Below are 17,576 nucleotides of genomic sequence, written 5' to 3' on the forward strand. Positions count from 1 at the left end.
TCATACATCCATCAGACGTACCTCACGTCTGATAACCTTCCTCAATTCAATTTTAGTATCTGTTCCACCTATCATGATAATTTTAATTTTATAGAATATTGAATGTGATGATTTTAAGTTCCGTATTTATAATAAATCGCAAGACAAGATAAGAATACAAATTTGTAACGAATAAATATAAGAACATTTTCATACCCCTCTCATCCAATTTCCTTCTCTAAACAAAATAGACATTAAAATACAAATTTTTAACTACTTTATTAAAATACAATTGCTTTCAAGGGAAAACTACAACCATAATCAGCAATGGTAGGTTCAACTTTTTTACCTTTAAAATATAAGGCAATAAATATTAGGGAAAAATACACTGACCCTACGAGGTTTAATGAAAATTCCACCTACAACTAATTGCGTATTTTAGTCACTAACACTTTAAAAATTTTAAAGTAATAATTCAAATTCACTAAAATAATATAAAATAATCATTATACGTTATAAAATAATGATAAACCATTAGTAACGGCCTTCCCAAAATCTGCTTCTTTTGACAACGTGAGATCCATCCTAATATGGCCTGTATCTGGTTGGCTTCCTGAACCTTGGAACCCTCCTGAAAATCATTCGATAACAAGCTTATCAAGTGGGAAAAAATATCACATTCGATTCGTTAAAGTCTTAACAGATAATAAAATCAGATAAAAGACTAAAAAGTAGTTGACACCAAGCAGCTAATGCAGATAGCCAAAAAAGAAAAGAAAAAAAAGCTTAAACCCTGTAGGCATAGCAGAGATCATAATAGGGAAGCCGAATGAAACAGATAGCATTGCAGAAAAATCAAATCCTTTCACTTCCGTGCATCTAATGCAAATGAAACAGATAGCATTACAGAAAAATCAATCTCGGCCCCAAATACACGCAAAGAAATCAAATGCCACGTTATCGTTTTTACTATGCAACAACCAAACAAAGAAAACATGTTTTCATGCTTACCCATAGCTATATGGAGGATAGAAAACAGGACCCGGAATAAAAGGCCTTCGGAAGCGGAAGTATGGGTTGGGTTGCCTTCCTCGGTACTGTTTCATTCCAGGAACATTTGTTCGTTTTGCAGAGACCTTTGAGTAAGCAAAACACACTTTTTATCATCATGCAGTTCACGTTAGTGTAGTAATAATCCACAAACAAATCAAGTATATAAACCTTCAATTGACGACCATGCAATTCCGATTCATTTAAAAGCAAGGCATTTTGAACAGCATCAGTTTCAACAAATTCAACATAGGCAAATCCTTTAGGTTGACCAAACTTGTCAGTCAAAATTGTCGCTCTGTTAACCGTTCCGCAGGATTGGAAATGCTGTTGAACTTCCTCTGGTGTACATGTGTAGTCTACCTGTTTTTACAAAGACAAAAGGAAACAAAGGGTTAGCCCACATTGAGTTACACTACATTACATCGAGATCATTTTAATTGTACACCTCAACAACCTAGAAATTACCTAAAGAAACCGGACAAAATGAAACAACATAATAAAGAGTGTATTTCCTCATAATAAGTTCTTATGGGTCAAGCTTGTTTAAATAACAAGGAACATGTCATGTATTGTCCTTGAAGATGCACATAACAACTATGTAATTGAAACAAGCATGCGACTATCAGATAAGGATGTGTGTCTGACATGGGTATGATTAGATTCTTCTAGGTTTTCCATGTATTTGGAGGACCCTTAGAGGTCATATTCCCATATCCACGTATCGGCAGCTTATTAGATACAGGTACTTTTTAAAAAATGAAGTCGAAAAAATATAGCATAAAAAGGTATTTTCAAGCCACTCAATATGCACAAGTATAAATCAGAATTAGGTTGCAAGGATCAAACTGGTAAAAACACTTCTTATCATCTACATAATAAAGAGTGTATTTCCTAATAATAAGTTCTTATGAGTCAAGCTTGTTTAAATAACAAGGAACATGTCATGTATTGTCCATGAAGATGCTCATAACAACTTGACTGAGACTCGCATGAGACTATCAGATAAGGATATGTTTCTGACATGTATGATTAGTTTTTTCTAGGTTTTCCATGTATTTGGAGGACCCTTAGAGGTCATATCCCCGTATCCATGAGTTGGCCGCTCAGATACAGGTACTTTGAAGAAAATGAATAGTCAAAGAAGTATAGCACAAAAAGGCATTTTCAAGCCACTCAATATGCTCAAGCATAAATCAGATTTAGGTTGAAAGGCACAAACTGGTAGAACTCTTCTTATCATCTAGATATAAACTGACTGTAGACAATGTAAGCAGCAATCTAGCCAAATAAACATATAAAGATGGTTCATAAAGGGCATTGGAAAGGGTTGATAAACCTCACATTACCAACATAAATCGAGCGGGAATCAGCTTCCTCCTTTTCGGTTTGGGTGGCAGAAGCACCTGCTGAATCTTCATAGCCATCCAGGAAGAGAAAATAAAACCAAATCAGTTTCCCAGAAATATGATTCACACACAACATTCCATAATTCGTAAATGAATATTCAAATCGATAATAAAGTAATTTAATATAATTAAATCCAAATTGAAGTCAAAATTGTCCAAATAAAAAAATAGCCAAATAAAAATTCTGATTACAAATAATTAAAAAAAACCTGGGACGGCGCCCATATCCTTCTCGACTTTAGCTTGCATTTCACGTAAAGCTCCAGCCTCACCCTCGATCTCCGTAAGTCTCTTTTTCACGTCCTCCAAATCCTTTCATATATATATATATATATATATATATATATATATTCATCAGACAAAATGCTAAGGGGAAAAGGCTAGAATAAAGAAGAGGACAACCTTGGAGTTGGAATTAGGATCACGTTGAAGATCACGGTCATTGCCTCGGTAATCTTCGGCTCCACCAGACATATCCACGCCAAAGTCCATCTCTCCTTCCTCATCGGGAATCTCCCCTCCGTACACCTCGTGCTCCCGCTCATCGAGTTGCCTCATTCTATTGAGAGATGAGAGTGAAATTTATCAAATTAGGGTTTCGAATAGAATTAAATGGAATGAAAGAAAACAAACGGTGAGGCTGAGATTCGGCGGCCTCTGCCTTTGATGGATGAATGATCATGATATGGGCGGAAGAAGGTTAAATTTGTATTTATCACTAACCCTTGAGGGTACTTCTGATCTTTCGTGTTCTGCTCAAAAGGAGGCTTTAGATTCAGGCCTAGGCCCAACATTATCTCCGACACTTTTTTAGAGGCTTATTTAGGAAAATAATATTTCACTTTTAAAATAATATATAACATAAATAATATTTCTTGCAAAAACGTAACACAGTCATAGGTTGGTCCTTCAACCGCTAGACTAAAGTTCAATCCTTGGTAAGCTCAAACTTTAACTTCTTTGTTCATATTCTTACACTAATCATATGATGACTTGTATAAAATTAATTTTAATTTTTTACAAATTATTGTCCATTAAATCAACAACGTTAAGTAATTAATTGTTTGTTGACTAATTATTTACATCCACCCCTAAAATTAAAATGATATTTTTAATAAAAACTTTGAGGTATTATTTTAGCATTACATATCAATATACATGGAGAAGCTCGGATCATGGGAAGCAGTTAACGACGGGCTCGAAAAAGCAAAGGCTTGAGCTGCTGAAAGAGAAATGGGGGAAGAGATTTATGTATTCTTCACTGCAATTCTTCATGTTTGCATATGAACTATTTTCCTTTGTAAGAAGAGTAAAAACAATAAAATGACTAGAACCCAAATATATATCGAGAAACGACTAACAAACCCAAATAAATACTTTACCCTAATGTATCCGCAAACCGGTATAGATCCGCCGATGTCCTAACAGAATTATCCGGCAGACCAACAAAGCCTTCTATAGACAGTGATGACCCAAATAAACCAACAAACTACATGGATGCAGATTCCATAACGCAGGCATGTCGACATCCACATGGCAGACCACTGTCACTTATTATTTGGTCATCTTTACCAACTTCAATCGCCCCATCAGCCCTGGAATAAGGACTTGCTGGGACGACACCGATATTGCTGCTTTCAACACCAATGGTTCCTCCCATCTGGCCTGTCTCATTTCCAGGAAGGGAACAAGTTGATCCATGTGGTGCAGAAGAAGGGGCAACAGGATCATTGTTGGCATTACAAGAATTAGGGAACAAACCATCGCCTTTGGTCATAATAGCAGTCGGTTGCTCATGCAACTGATTTACATGAGATTTTGGCAAAGGGAACCCTTTGGTATCAATCCGTGAACACTTCATTTCTTTGCTCCTAACCGTACTTGATGATCCCATTTCATCCAGTTTTCTCTTCGGCTTCTCGTTTTTCTTCGCAATCGTCATATCTAGCTCAGCAGCAATTTCTTCTTCCAACTTCACTATCTTCTCTTTGACAAGGTATGAACCAAGAAGCTCCGTTGCATCAATACCACGATCTTCAAAAGAATGGACTATCAATCTTAGACTACGTAATAGCTTTTCATTAGCCTTTCCCTGCAAAAGGCCATAACACAATAAATACAACGTTGAAGGATGAGAAAACATGTAAGATCGTTTGTGTGACAAGAGATTAAAAAAGGATCATACCAGCAACTCGGGTGAATTATGTGCTTCCCGTTTTCCCCTCTTGATTGCTTCAATAGAATCTTGCAAGAATGAAGTCAAAATTGTCTTAGGGGAGAATTTATCCTCAAGCCCAAAGATAGAAGCAACCTCCACAACTTTAGAATGCATTCCATTCTCCACCATACTATCTATTATATCTGTAGCAAACAAAAGTATTTTACATTAGTCTCAAGAATTAAAACAGTGAAAGAAAATCGAAATCTAAATCTAACCACCCGACTCTCTACCCATAATAAAGTATTAATGTAAGTCAGATGCAAGCATATTTCGTACATCATTAATAGATGTCTGATTTCTGTGAAAATTTTCGTCATGTACGCTTACAAAGCAACGCAGAAACAACCTTTTTGAAGGGTTTTTACAAGACTTTGTGACTCTTTTTTCTACTTCCCCTAAGACTATAATGCAGCTACCTACTAGAAACTGCCATTGGACACAGAAGCCCGTGCGTCCCTCGATCTTGTGGAACTCTCCTAAAATCAAGGAGATTGAAATAAGCAAGACCATAATACTTATCTCCAGGAAGAAATATAACATGAACGACGGGTAACTCAGAGCCGCCTAACAGACAAAAACAGATTCTAAAGAACACCAGGAAAGGCTATGCTTCATTTTTCTGCGGTTCTTGTTACTAATAAACCACCTTTTCTAGGGCAGTAAGGTTACATGGTAAATGAACTACCCAAATTGATTTCCCAATCTGTAGTTACAATAGCAGCTGTCATAACCATTTTTTTTAGGTAAAACAATTAAATATTATTTTTTTAAATGATTATGACGTTAATTTGGATAAATTAGGTGATTTTGGATTAATTAGAATTAAATTGAAAGGAGTCGCCATCGACCTTTGAGTTAGGTAAGTAGAATACCTAATAACATGTTTTTAATTTAAAAAACAATTTTAAAGAAAATCATTTTTTATAAGAATACAAGTCTGCGTTATCAGAAGAAAATTTAGGGGTTCGGAAGTCGGTTACGTCTGTGGAAAAGATAAACATCCACAACGCCCAAAATCGGTACTTAGTCGCTTATATATCGTCATAAATGGTAGAACTTAAAGTTTGAATCAGAAGTAAAAATATGATCTATTTATTGAATATTTGTTAAAATAATAGAAATACTTCACTTGGTAAGAAATCTCAAGATTTGCAATCCTCCAACGAGAAAGCTATCGCATCTATTTCTCATCTATAAAGTATATTCTATCTTTGAATTACCACCAAATAATATCGACATGAGTAGAAAATAAAATATGCTTAATTTATCTAAAACATGTATAGTTAATATTAACATAAAAACCATTAACACAATAAAAATTATAAAAATAGAATAATAAATAAATTATGATTTATTTATTGAATATTAGTTAAAATAAAAGAAAAAAACCCTTTTCTCGACAAGAAATCCCGAGATTTGCAATCCTCCGTCGGGAAAGCTACCTCGTCTATTTCTTACTTGTAAAGAATATTTTCTCTTTTAAAAAAAATAATATCGAAAATTGACAAAAAATACATCATATTTTATTTTTCCAAAACATACATCACTCATATTAAGATTTAATGAAGAAATAATAATAAAGATTAAAATTTAAATATTAAACAATATGAACATCAAATAAAATAACAAAAAATAGAATAACAATAAAAATAATTTCTATAAGCTCGTAAAAGGAAGAATTTGCATTCTTTTTTATATTTATCATATTCTGTTTGAACGTCGTATAGGATTGCATCACTTCGATCAAGTGATACTTTCCACGCCCGTTCCACAAATAATGCCCTTGAAAATATTCGATTGACACTAACAAATAAAAGAATACCATATATATATATATTAATTAAAATGTATTTAATGAATAACGTGTACATACACGTAGTAACAAATTAAACAAGAACATGTATTTAATATCAATATGACCAACATTTATCTTGTTTATATATATACTTATTCATAAAAGAAACATAATAATACTTAATAAATATACCATATTAAAATATAAAGAAAATATCTACCATACAAAGAATACATGAAACAATAATACACATATAGGGTGCAATCATATACATTCAAATAAACATATATACATGGAAAACTCGAATGAACTCATTTTATTAATATGTTTAATACCCATATATTAGGAATTTCGTTGATAAATAATAATATGTAACTATGTATGACTATATAAAGTGAGAATAAAATAAAATATCACAATTCATAGTAATATATTCAAGGACCAAAAACTAAGAGAAAGAAACAACCAGAATCAAATAGGAATAAATCCTTAACATTAAATAATAATTCAGCAACAATGACTAAAATAAATAACAGGCTAAACATAACAACCAAAACATAAAAATACATAAATTTACAAACTGGTACATGAAGGACAACAATTAAATAAAATAACAGATCAAGGGCTAACAGCATGAATATACGACATTTAAAATCAGTGACTAAAATAATAAATTTACAAATTCCATGGCCAAATTTGAACACCAAGGAAAATATTCACGATATTAAATTAGTAACTAAAATGAAACATTCATAATCATGGGGACCAAAGTCAAATAATTGAAATAAAGACATAATGCATAACCTGGTGACTTAAATAATAATGGAAAGAAACAAGTGCCCAAATCAGAATATTAAAAGTTTCATTCGATGACTAAGCAAAATGATTACAAAGAGTGGGGGACTAAACCTGCTATTTGCCCCTGAACCCGATGACATATAAGGGTAGGATTACAACATACAGGGACTAAAACAACTATTAAACCTTAAAGTAAAAACACGAAAATGGGGGGAGGGACCGAAACGGTGCGTTTCATTCGGTGGTTATAAACCACTTTAAGGGTTTAGAAACCTAACCATTCTCATTTTTTCCTTTCTCAGCAGCAGAATCCAACCCGTGGGAGAGAACTCTCCCTTGGCTCACCGCCGTGGGAGGTGACCAAGACTCATGCAACCGCTAATCGGTGGCCACGAAACCTAAACCGATCAACCCTCCCTCACGAACAACCTTTCCTTTGAAACCCAATCTCTAGAACCCAAACCCACAACTTATACTACCCGAAACCAACCCCAAAACCAGAAAAACAAAGGCTTTACCTTCAGATACGGGGCTAGCTGGGATCGGAGAAGGTCACAGCGAGATTCACGGTGGTGGTTCGAGAAGGTAAAACTTTTCTTTCTTCTCCTTTTTTTTTTTCTGTTTCGAATGCCTCCCTCTCTCATTGTCGGTTGATTTTTTTTATCCTCTCCTTTTGGGATGAGATGATGATATCTAGAAAAAATAGGGGATGGGTCTCACTGACTTTGCATGATTACATCCCGATTTTTCGGGATTTAATTTGTTTTTAAATGGGTTCTCGTATCTAGGCTACTGTAGATGAAATATATACTGATTTGGTGATATGTTTCACTGTTGATGACGATGGTGGTGTGGTAACAGTGACTAGATCATCTGAGTGGGCCGGAACTTGCGGCGGCGACGCGACATTTCCTCTGTTGAGGGCGACGGCTACTGAACGGTTAGGGTTTTAAGAAACCCTAAATGGCTTCTGATCTAGACCGTTGATTTGGGTCTAGATCCAACGGCTGGGATTTGGGCGGCTGGAAGCTGAAAATGATAAAACCCTAGCGGGTTTGGGTGTTGGGCCTGGACCGGTTCAGGTGTGGCTGAGGGGTCTGTTGAATGTTGGGCTCCGGGATTGGGCCTTTGTAATTTGAATTGGGCTTCAAAGCCTGCAAAAGTGTAATATGTAAAATTAAAAATAATAATAATAATAATAGTTAATAATAATTAATAATAATATAAAAAAAACCCGGACAAAAATGGGTGTCTACAGCTGCCCCTCTTTGCACATACTTGTGTTAACAAGAATAGGGCAAAGACGACAAGACAACACGTTTTTGTCTGGTTCTCCCTTTCAAACTTAGAAATTGAATAATGTTGGTTGTTGGGGACGACACTGCTCATACGTGAAGAAGAGTTCGGGTCGTCTAAGGGTGACACGGTTCATACGTGATGAGGAAATCTGGTCGAAGGATGACACGACTCATACGTGATGAAGAGTTCTTGGCCATCTTTAGGAAGGGTGATAACTCGGTTCCTACGCGATGAGGACGGCTGGTTATCTAAGGGTGACACGACTCCTACGTGATGAGGAGATCTAGTCAGGGGATGACACTGCTCCTACGTGATGAAGAGTTCTTGGCCATTTTATAGTGATAACATAGTTCCTACGTAATGAGGACGGCTGGTTATCTAATGTTGACGTTGCTCCTACGTGATGAGGAGATCTGGTCAGCTGATGTTGACTGATTCATTGCTTTGCTAATAAAATAGATCTTGAAAACCCTGTTAAAAAAAATGGTCATATAACATGATTTCATGTTGTCAATATGCTCTAAGAATGATCTAAATGCATGTTTAAAGGGTTATGCTCAGTTCGATCCTGGCTTTGGGAATCTCTCATGCTCTTTGATCGGAATATGCGATATTTATGCGTTTATCCATGCCTGGTTACTTTCTTGACCTCTCATTAAATATTCTTTGACTTTGTCCCTCTGATCTACCCCGAGAGAGTTTATCTTGCCTCTTTGATTCTTTGGTCATTGATTGATTTTTCAGAGAAAATTCATTCAATATGGCCTCTCCTTGTTGCATGCCTTTAAATTGGGACTTCTTTGCTTGAGAAAAGTATGATTATGTTGAAACTGATTTCTTTAATCTGAACCCTTTTTTCAATGGTTTGCTTAATGATTTATGGGAGCGTGTCTTTGTATGTGTTCTCTGGCGAACACCTGTTTCAAAATCCCCATACTCTGACACTTTTCAGAGTAAGGCATAATAATCAATAATTTGGTGAATATATACAAGGACAATGAATCAAATTTGACAAGTTTCATGGAAAAGAGGCAATGAAAAATTATAATCTTTTGGGGACAAGAAACAAGTAAGTACAAAGGAAGATCAAAGGACAAATATAGTGAATATCAAATGCTGAATCCTTTTACTTCTTCACCCCAAATCTTTCTTGAAAGTTGACATGTGTTTCGAAGATTCAGATCGTACAAAAGATGTGTGAGCATGAGAGTCTTTCCCTGAACTGTCAGGCTTCCGAGGGAATCCGCCATTTCAACTTCTGGCTATTCGAGCCGTCCATTACGGATTTTCAACTCGAATCCTCCTTTGGTTTCAAGACGCCCATTTTGGGTTTTCATCTTGAACCCTCCTTTATTTAATTTTTTTTTTGATTTTCTTTTGATTTTTTTTTAAGTGTAATATCGTTTGACCGAATCGGAATTCACGGGATTAGGCAAATCTTCTCCATCCATTTCTGTTAACACCAAAGCTCCTCCTGAGAATGCCTTTTTTACAACATAGGGACCTTCCCAGTTCGGCATCCACTTCCCTCGAAAGTCTTTTTGCATAGGTAGGATCTTTTTTAGCACCATATCGCCTTCACGAAATTCTCGAGGTCTGACTTTCTTGTCATATGCTCGTATCATCCTTTTCTGGTACATTTGGCCATGGCAGATAGCTCTCAGCCTTTTCTCCTCAATCAAATTTAATTGATCAAACCTACTTTGTACCCAATCAGCCTCGTCCAGTTTCAACTCCATCAATACTCTCAAAGAAGGTATTTCCACCTCAACAGGTAAAACTGCTTCCATCCCATATACCAAAGAGAATGGTGTTGCCCCAGTAGATGTACGAACAGACGTACGATAAGCAAGCAACGCAAAAGGTAATTTCTCATGCCAGTCTCTATATGTTTCAGTTGCTTTTGTGATGATCTTCTTGATGTTTTTATTTGCTGCCTCTACTGCCCCATTCATTTTTGGGCGATAAGGAGCCGAATTGTGATGTTTGATCTTTAACTTTGTGCAAACTTCCTTCATTAAATCGTTGTTCAAATTCAATGCATTATCTGTGATGATCCTTTCAGGTGTTCCATATCTACAAATGATTTCTCTTTTTAGAAATCTGCATACTGCTCCTTTTGTGACATTAGCATAAGAGGCAGCTTCAACCCATTTGGTGAAGTAATCTATAGCCACTAAGATAAAACGATGTCCATTTGAGGCCTTCGGTGAAATTGCCCCAATGACATCGATGCCCCACATTGAAAATGGCCAAGGTGCGTTCATTACATGGAGTGGTGAAGGAGGAACATGTATTTGGTTATCATGAATCTGGCATTTATGACATCTTCGAGCAAATCTGATACAATCTCCTTCCATAGTGGACCAATAGTACCCAAACCTCATGATTTTTCTAACCATTGTGAATCCATTAGCATGCGTTCCACAAACTCCTTCATGGACTTCCTCAAGTATTTTCTTGGCCTCAATTCTATCCACACATCTCAAAAGCACCTGATCCTTGCCCTTTTTATACAATATATCTCCATCAAGGACATACCTCGTTGCTAATCTTCTTAAGGTCCGTTTATCATTCTCAGTTGCCTCCGCTGGGTAAGCCCGATACTTCACATACTGGAGAATATCATAATACCATGGGAGACTATCATCCTCTTCTTCCTCTATGTTGAAACAATGAGCTGGCATTTCTCTTATACTCATCCGAATAGGCATCATTCGAGATTGATCATCGGCCTTAAACATAGCTGCCAACGTAGCCAAGGCATCTGCCATTTGATTTTCTTCACGAGGAAGATAAGCAAAAGAAATTTCTTCAAACTCTTTGATCAACTCCATCACCAAGTTCTTGTATTCTATCAACTTGGAGTCTCGAGTCATCCATTCCCCGCGAAGCTGATAAATAACCAGAGCAGAATCGCCGAATACTTCCAGGCTTTTAACTTTGCGCTCAATTGCAGCTTGAATACCTAAGATACATGCTTCATATTCTGCCATATTGTTAGTGCATTCAAAGGCGAGCCTACTAGTACAAGGATAATGATCTCCCTCAGGTGAAACTAGTATTGCCCCAATTCCATGTCCCACAGCATTAGAAGCGCCATCGAAGTTCATTTTCCATGCTTCATTTTTCGGAGTATCTTCTTCAGTAACAAATATACTCATCAAATCCTCATTCGAAAAATCAAATTTTACTGGCTCATAGTCATCTAATGCTCTGCTTGCCAGGAAATCTGCAATAGCACTTCCTTTAACTGATTTCTGGTTCATATAGACTATAGGATAACAACATTTTCCATCTCGCCATCCTTCCAGTTAGGGCCGTTGATTCCATCAGGTACTTTAACGGATCCAGTCTTGATATCAACCAGGTAGTATGATACAACAATACTGTCTCAATCTCTTAGTAGTCCATACTAAAGCAACACAGCTTTTCGATAGAGGAGTATCGAGTCTCACAGTCAGTGAATTTCTTACTGAGATAGTAAATAGCTCGTTCTCTTCTTCCAGTTTCGGCATGTTGAGCCAACACACATCCCATTGACTTCTCAAAGACAGTCAAATATAAAATCAAGGGTTTGTTTGGGATTGGTGGCATCAAGACAGGAGCATTAATTAAGTAACCCTTAATTCTATCGAAGCATTCTTGGCAACTATCATCCCATTCTCCTGGGTTTCGCTTTCTCAGTAATCGAAATATTGGATCACATTTCTCAGTCAACTGAGAGATGAATCTGGCAATATAATTTAACCTCCCCAGAAAACCTCGTACTTCTTTTTGCGTCCTAGGGGGAGGTAATTCCAAAATTGCTTTGACTTTATCAGGATCTATTTCTATCCCATTCTCACTGACTACAAATCCCAATAACTTCCCTGAAGTAGCTCCAAATGTGCACTTGGTTGGGTTAAGCTTGAGCTGGTATTTTCTTAGTCTTAAAAACAGCTTCCTTAAGACTTTTACATGTTCTTATTCGGTTTGTGATTTAGCAATCATATCATCCACGTACACTTCTATCTCCTTGTGCATCATATCGTGGAACAACGTAACCATTGCTCTTTGATATGTTGCCCCGGCGTTCTTAAGTCCGAAGGGCATCACCTTGTAACAAAATGTACTCCACATTGTCACAAAAGTTGTCTTTTCCATGTCTTCTGGGTCCATCTTAATTTGATTGTAACCTGAGAAACCATCCATGAAAGAGAAAAGAGCATGACCAGCCGTATTGTCAACCAAAGTATCGATATGTGGGAGTGGAAAATTATCTTTGGGGCTCGCTCGATTGAGATCCCGGTAGTCAACACACATCCGAACTTTGCCATCTTTCTTTGGAACTGGCACTATGTTTGCTACCCATTCAGGGTACTTGGCCACTTGTAAAAATCCAGCATCGAATTGTTTCTTCACTTCTTCCTTGATTTTTAATAGCATATCTGGTCTCATTCTTCGAAGTTTTTGCTGAACAGGCTTGCATTCCGGCTTTATTGGTAGCTTGTGCATCACAATGTCAGTCTCCAACCCCGGCATATCTTGATAAGACCAAGAAAACACATCCCTATATTCCCGAAGAAGGCTTATAAGACCATCTCTTATTTTTGGCGAGAGTGAAGTGTCAATTTTAACTTCCTTTATATCCTCTTCTGTTCCCAAATTTATTGTTTCAGTTGTCTCTTTGTGGGGCAATATTTCTCTATCTTCTTGCTCCATCATTCTAACAAGCTTAGAGTTTAACTCATATTCCTCTTCATCTTTATAACCCTCAGATTCTTCGAGACACATGTCATTTTCAAAATCAATTTGTGGTTCAAAAGTACCGTTACTCGAACAGTTGATATCTGAAGACCTGCAAATCAAAAAGGAGTACATTTGGCTGTGGACAAGAATTTTATCTAATATTTACCAAGAGAATAATTATCAATAAAGAATAAAGAATACTCAATAGATGAATAAAATACTTGCTAAGATTAGAATGAAAGAAGAACACTGTTTCATTAAAGCAATGACAAATAACAATTTGTCCTTTTACAAAAGCCCTATTATATTTGGGTCAAAAGGAGACAGATTTGTTATTATGCATTACTTTGAAAAGTGCTTATAGAACACAAGGAGTTCTTCAACAGTGTAATTGTTCAAAACATAGCCAGGAGGACACGGACGGATTGATGCCAATGAGCATTCTCCAGTAGAATCATCTGTGATAACGTTGATGCTCAGGCTTCCCAATAAATCTTCAACAAATTCTGTATCTTCAATATCCCATGACTGTTTCAGCGTGTCAATCGCAAATCCTCTAGACACAAAAGATTTGGAGAGAGGCGGAATGACCATGGGTCCCCAAACAAGGTCTTCTCCCTTTACTCTTGCATTCCTCCTTTCCTTAAGCTTTTGTGCATCTTTGACTTTATCATGGTATGTTGGTTTGTATCCGAGACCAAAATAATTTCTTTTAGGAACTGGAGCCAGCCCTTCAGTGATGCCTTGCAGTTTCTTTCCCAAGCCTTTCCCTACCTTTGCTCCTCTAGCTAATGTCTCCTTTAATTGCATCTTTGTATTTTTTGAAAGATGAGGAATGGGAATTCTTTTTCCTTCAGAGATAAAAGTAGCATTAACAAATTCCAAGGACTGGAAAGAGGACTCTAGTGCATTTTCATCTACCCCTACATATGGTGCCTCTATAGTGATAGAGGCAATGATGTCTTCTTCCGCTTTGATGGTCACCAGAGTCCCATCAACAATGAATCGGAGCTTTTGGTGAAGGGAGGAAGGAACTGCCCCAGCCATGTGAATCCAGGGTCTCCCCAGCAAGCAACTATAACTCGGATGGATATCCATGACAACAAAATCTACTTCAAATGTTGTAGGGCCAATTCTGAGAGGGATAATCATCTTCCCCATTATTTTACGTTCTGTCCCATCAAATGCCCTCACAGCATTGCCACACACCCTCATTTGTGATACATCCACAGGAAGTCTATTTAGAGTGGCGAATGGCATAACATTCAAGGCCGATCCGTTATCAATTAACACCCCTGAGACGATGAATCCTTTGCAATGAGCCGTAATGTGTAATGCCTTGCCCCTACCTTTTCCTTCTTCAGGTATTTCCTCATCATAAAAATAAATGAAATTATCTGCATTAATATGGTTTACCATCCTGTCCACACGTTCCACTGGTATATCCTTCCCTACAAAAGTTTCATTCAGCACTTTGATCAGAGTATTTCGATGTACTTCCGAATGCAACAGTAGAGATAACATTGAAATTCGTGCTGGGGTCTTATGAAGTTGTTCCACGATGTTATACTCGCTGTGTTTCAAAAACTTTAAAAATTCCTGAGCCTCCTCAATCTTAACAGGCTCATTCAATTTATCATCAGGATCTTTAATAACCACATCTCTTGCTTTATCAGCCTTTCCAGGAGCATAGCATCTTCCACTCCTGGTGAAAAATCCAACTTCAGCAACCTCTTCCTCCTTACTCTCAGGAGTATTAATTTGGCATGTATAGTCCCAGGGAACACTCTTGTTACTCTTGTAGGCAAAAGGCGCATGGGTTTTGATTACCACCCTAGATGTTATACTTCCACTGCTGGCCTCGTAATTTGGTTTCGATATGACCAGGACAGGCTTTTTTAAATTCTTTTCAGCTTCCCTTGAATTTTCTTCAGAAGCGCAGATATATCGTTCATTCTCACTCATTCTTTCTTCATAGAACTGCAACTCCTGCTTGTTCATTAATTCTTGGACTATTTGCCTAAATTCTTGACAGTCCTGAATTTGATGACCATTTTCACCATGGTATTCACAAAAGTTCTCTGTCTTTTCCATTGAGCATTCATTTCTAGGGCTCAACAACCCTCTCTCCTTTATTTGAGCATATACCCATTTCAGTGGTGTTCTTATTTCTTCAATTCTCCTTTTAATTTTCTGATTTTTCTCAATAGCGTTCACTCCCTGATTCTGATGATTTGGAAGCGGGTTTGCAGCAACACAAGGTGCTTCAGAATCATTAAAGGACACCACCTTTCTCTTGATCAGATCTTCAACCACTCTTTTGAAAGCGAGACACTTTTCAATGTTATGCCCTCTGAGATTTGCATGATATTCGCATGTCTCATTTTCGTTGAACCATTTTGGATAAGGTGGTTTAATTGGATCAATGAATTTTGGTGACACTACGTGAGCTTGGACTAATCCATGGAAGAGCTCACTGTAAGTCATTGGTATGGGAGTGAACGTCATCCTTTCATTGTTATGCTCACGCTTAGTCTCTCCTTGGGATGAAGAAGAATTTCCCATCTTCGGCTTACTTACAGAGAAATTTACATTATTCACCTCTCCTTCTTTCCTTTTCACATAGGGTTTCTTTGCAGGAGTTTGGCTACCGACAATCTGCCCCTTCTTTAATGCTCTCTCGATCATCTCTCCGCACATCACGATATCAGAGAAGCTCTTAGTTGCCACTCCTAACATATGATCAATATAAGGAGATTTTAACGTATCTATAAACATGGTTATAAACTCCCTCTCAATAAGTGGTGGGTGCACTTGAGCAGCAATATCCCTCCAGCGCTGAGCGTATTGTCGGAAGGTCTCATTATGCTTCATCTCCATATTTTGGAGAGTAACACGATCAAGCATCATGTCGGTAACGTGTTGATATTGTTCTTTAAACGCATTGGCCAAATCCTTCCAAGACCCTATTTTAGCTCGGGTTAATTGGTTATACCATCTGACAGCTGACCCCGTCAAGCTGGCCTGGAAACAGTGAATTAATAGCCCATCATCCTTTACAAATCCTGTCATTCTTCGACAAAACATGGTCAAGTGAGCAACAGGACAAGTTTTTCCATCATACTTTTCAAATTCCGGCATTTTGAACTTTGGTGGTAATACTAGATCTGGCACAAGACTCAATTCCTCTGCATTCATTCCGTCTTGAGAACCCTGCTTTCCCATTTCTTTAAAAAACCCTTTGCACCAGTCCTTTAAATGCTCTGGTACTTCCGTTTTAGGTTTCTCCATTTCCTCAGGATCTACATCAATATACTCATAAGGACTGTTTTGAGGGTTAGTCGTGGCCATTTGAACCTTTACCGCTGAAGACCCTGCAGGATGCTCAACTAGCTTTTCAGGTGAGATAACTAGTCTCGGGGTAGACTCCTGCCTAGAAACTTCAACAGGGGCAGTGCTTGGTTCTTTAACTGTTTCAGTACGTAACCCAGAGATCTTGGTCATCATCTCATTCATCATATTAGCCTGGCTTTGCATGATTTGATCTATAATTGACTTTTGTGACTGATCCATCTTTGCCTGCCATTCTTGTTGTATTCTTAGTAAATCTTCTTGCATTTCTTTCTTTAATTGATCAAGCTTGGCGTCCATGGCTCTACTTCGCGTGGGATAAGGATTGGAGTTTTTACTTGCCAGAATCGTCTGTCACATAACCCTTCGGAAATTAATTTTATTGTTCTTTTAAATTCGAATGCATATTATTGGTAATGTGCTATAAATGATACATTTTATTGGTGATACATTATAAATGATGAATTTACTTATGCATAATGAATGATGCAAGTATGAAATGCAAATAAAAGGCGTTGACCCAAGCAGTAACCATTCGGAAATACTTTCATTGGATAAAAAGTTTCACTCATTACAAAGGAGTTCTATTACATATAAGGCCTAGCCCTCAGACTCAGCTCTACAATTTCATTCATAATGGCGATGATCTCCCTTGTATATTCAGAAACCGGATTTGTGCGCAGTTGGATGATCTCCGCTCTATTGGCTAATTCGCTCATGTACCGAGCCACTTCACCCATTTGAGCAATAGCTTCCCCCATCATGCGCTCGCGTACTTCTACCAAGGATCGATAATGCTCATATGTATTTTCCCATCCCTTATTGATGCGTTTGATTTCTTTTTCTAGATTGGTAATATGAATTCGACATTTCTGGAGTTCACCTTTCAATTCTCTGATTTCCTTCTGGAAGGATTTGTTTTCTTCGAGAGCAGCTCTTAGGT

At 37.3% G+C, this 17,576-nt stretch overlaps 1 protein-coding gene and 1 pseudogene across 2 annotated transcripts; both read right to left on the reverse strand.

Annotated features, from left to right (window-relative positions):
• Window positions 1-353: 353 nt before the first annotated feature.
• On the reverse strand, window positions 354-16,075 carry LOC120172194 (polyadenylate-binding protein 1-like). Of its 2 annotated transcripts, XM_039179725.1 has the most exons (8): window positions 16,071-16,075; window positions 15,014-15,022; window positions 2,841-2,997; window positions 2,648-2,750; window positions 2,374-2,444; window positions 1,201-1,392; window positions 991-1,115; window positions 354-610 (listed from the first exon to the last, which is right to left on the reverse strand). In XM_039179725.1, exons 3-8 carry the CDS (start codon window positions 2,994-2,996, stop codon window positions 565-567), a joined length of 693 nt encoding a protein of 230 aa, XP_039035656.1. In that variant the 5' UTR covers window position 2,997; window positions 15,014-15,022; window positions 16,071-16,075; the 3' UTR covers window positions 354-564. The 2 variants fall into 2 exon arrangements, with proteins under 2 accessions (XP_039035656.1, XP_039035657.1); XM_039179726.1 differs by lacking the exons at window positions 15,014-15,022; window positions 16,071-16,075 and having other exon boundaries at window positions 2,841-3,098.
• The window catches only part of LOC120172199, a 36,850-nt pseudogene continuing 23,201 nt past the window's right edge, over window positions 3,928-17,576 (reverse strand).

Source organism: Hibiscus syriacus, unplaced genomic scaffold, assembly GCF_006381635.1.
Source record: "Hibiscus syriacus cultivar Baekdansim isolate YM2019G1 unplaced genomic scaffold, ASM638163v2 tig00111847_pilon, whole genome shotgun sequence".
Lineage (NCBI taxonomy): Eukaryota > Viridiplantae > Streptophyta > Magnoliopsida > Malvales > Malvaceae > Hibiscus > Hibiscus syriacus.

Excerpts from the sequence above, each read along its gene's own strand:
- LOC120172194 (XM_039179725.1), bottom strand. The coding sequence starts at position 2,996 with ATGAGGCAACTCGATGAGCGGGAGCACGAGGTGTACGGAGGGGAGATT. Across the intron at positions 1,116-1,200 it reads TGCATGGTCGTCAATTGAAG|GTCTCTGCAAAACGAACAAA; the intron begins GTTTATATACTT and ends GCTTACTCAAAG. Across the intron at positions 611-990 it reads TATCCTCCATATAGCTATGG|GAGGGTTCCAAGGTTCAGGA; the intron begins GTAAGCATGAAA and ends AATGATTTTCAG.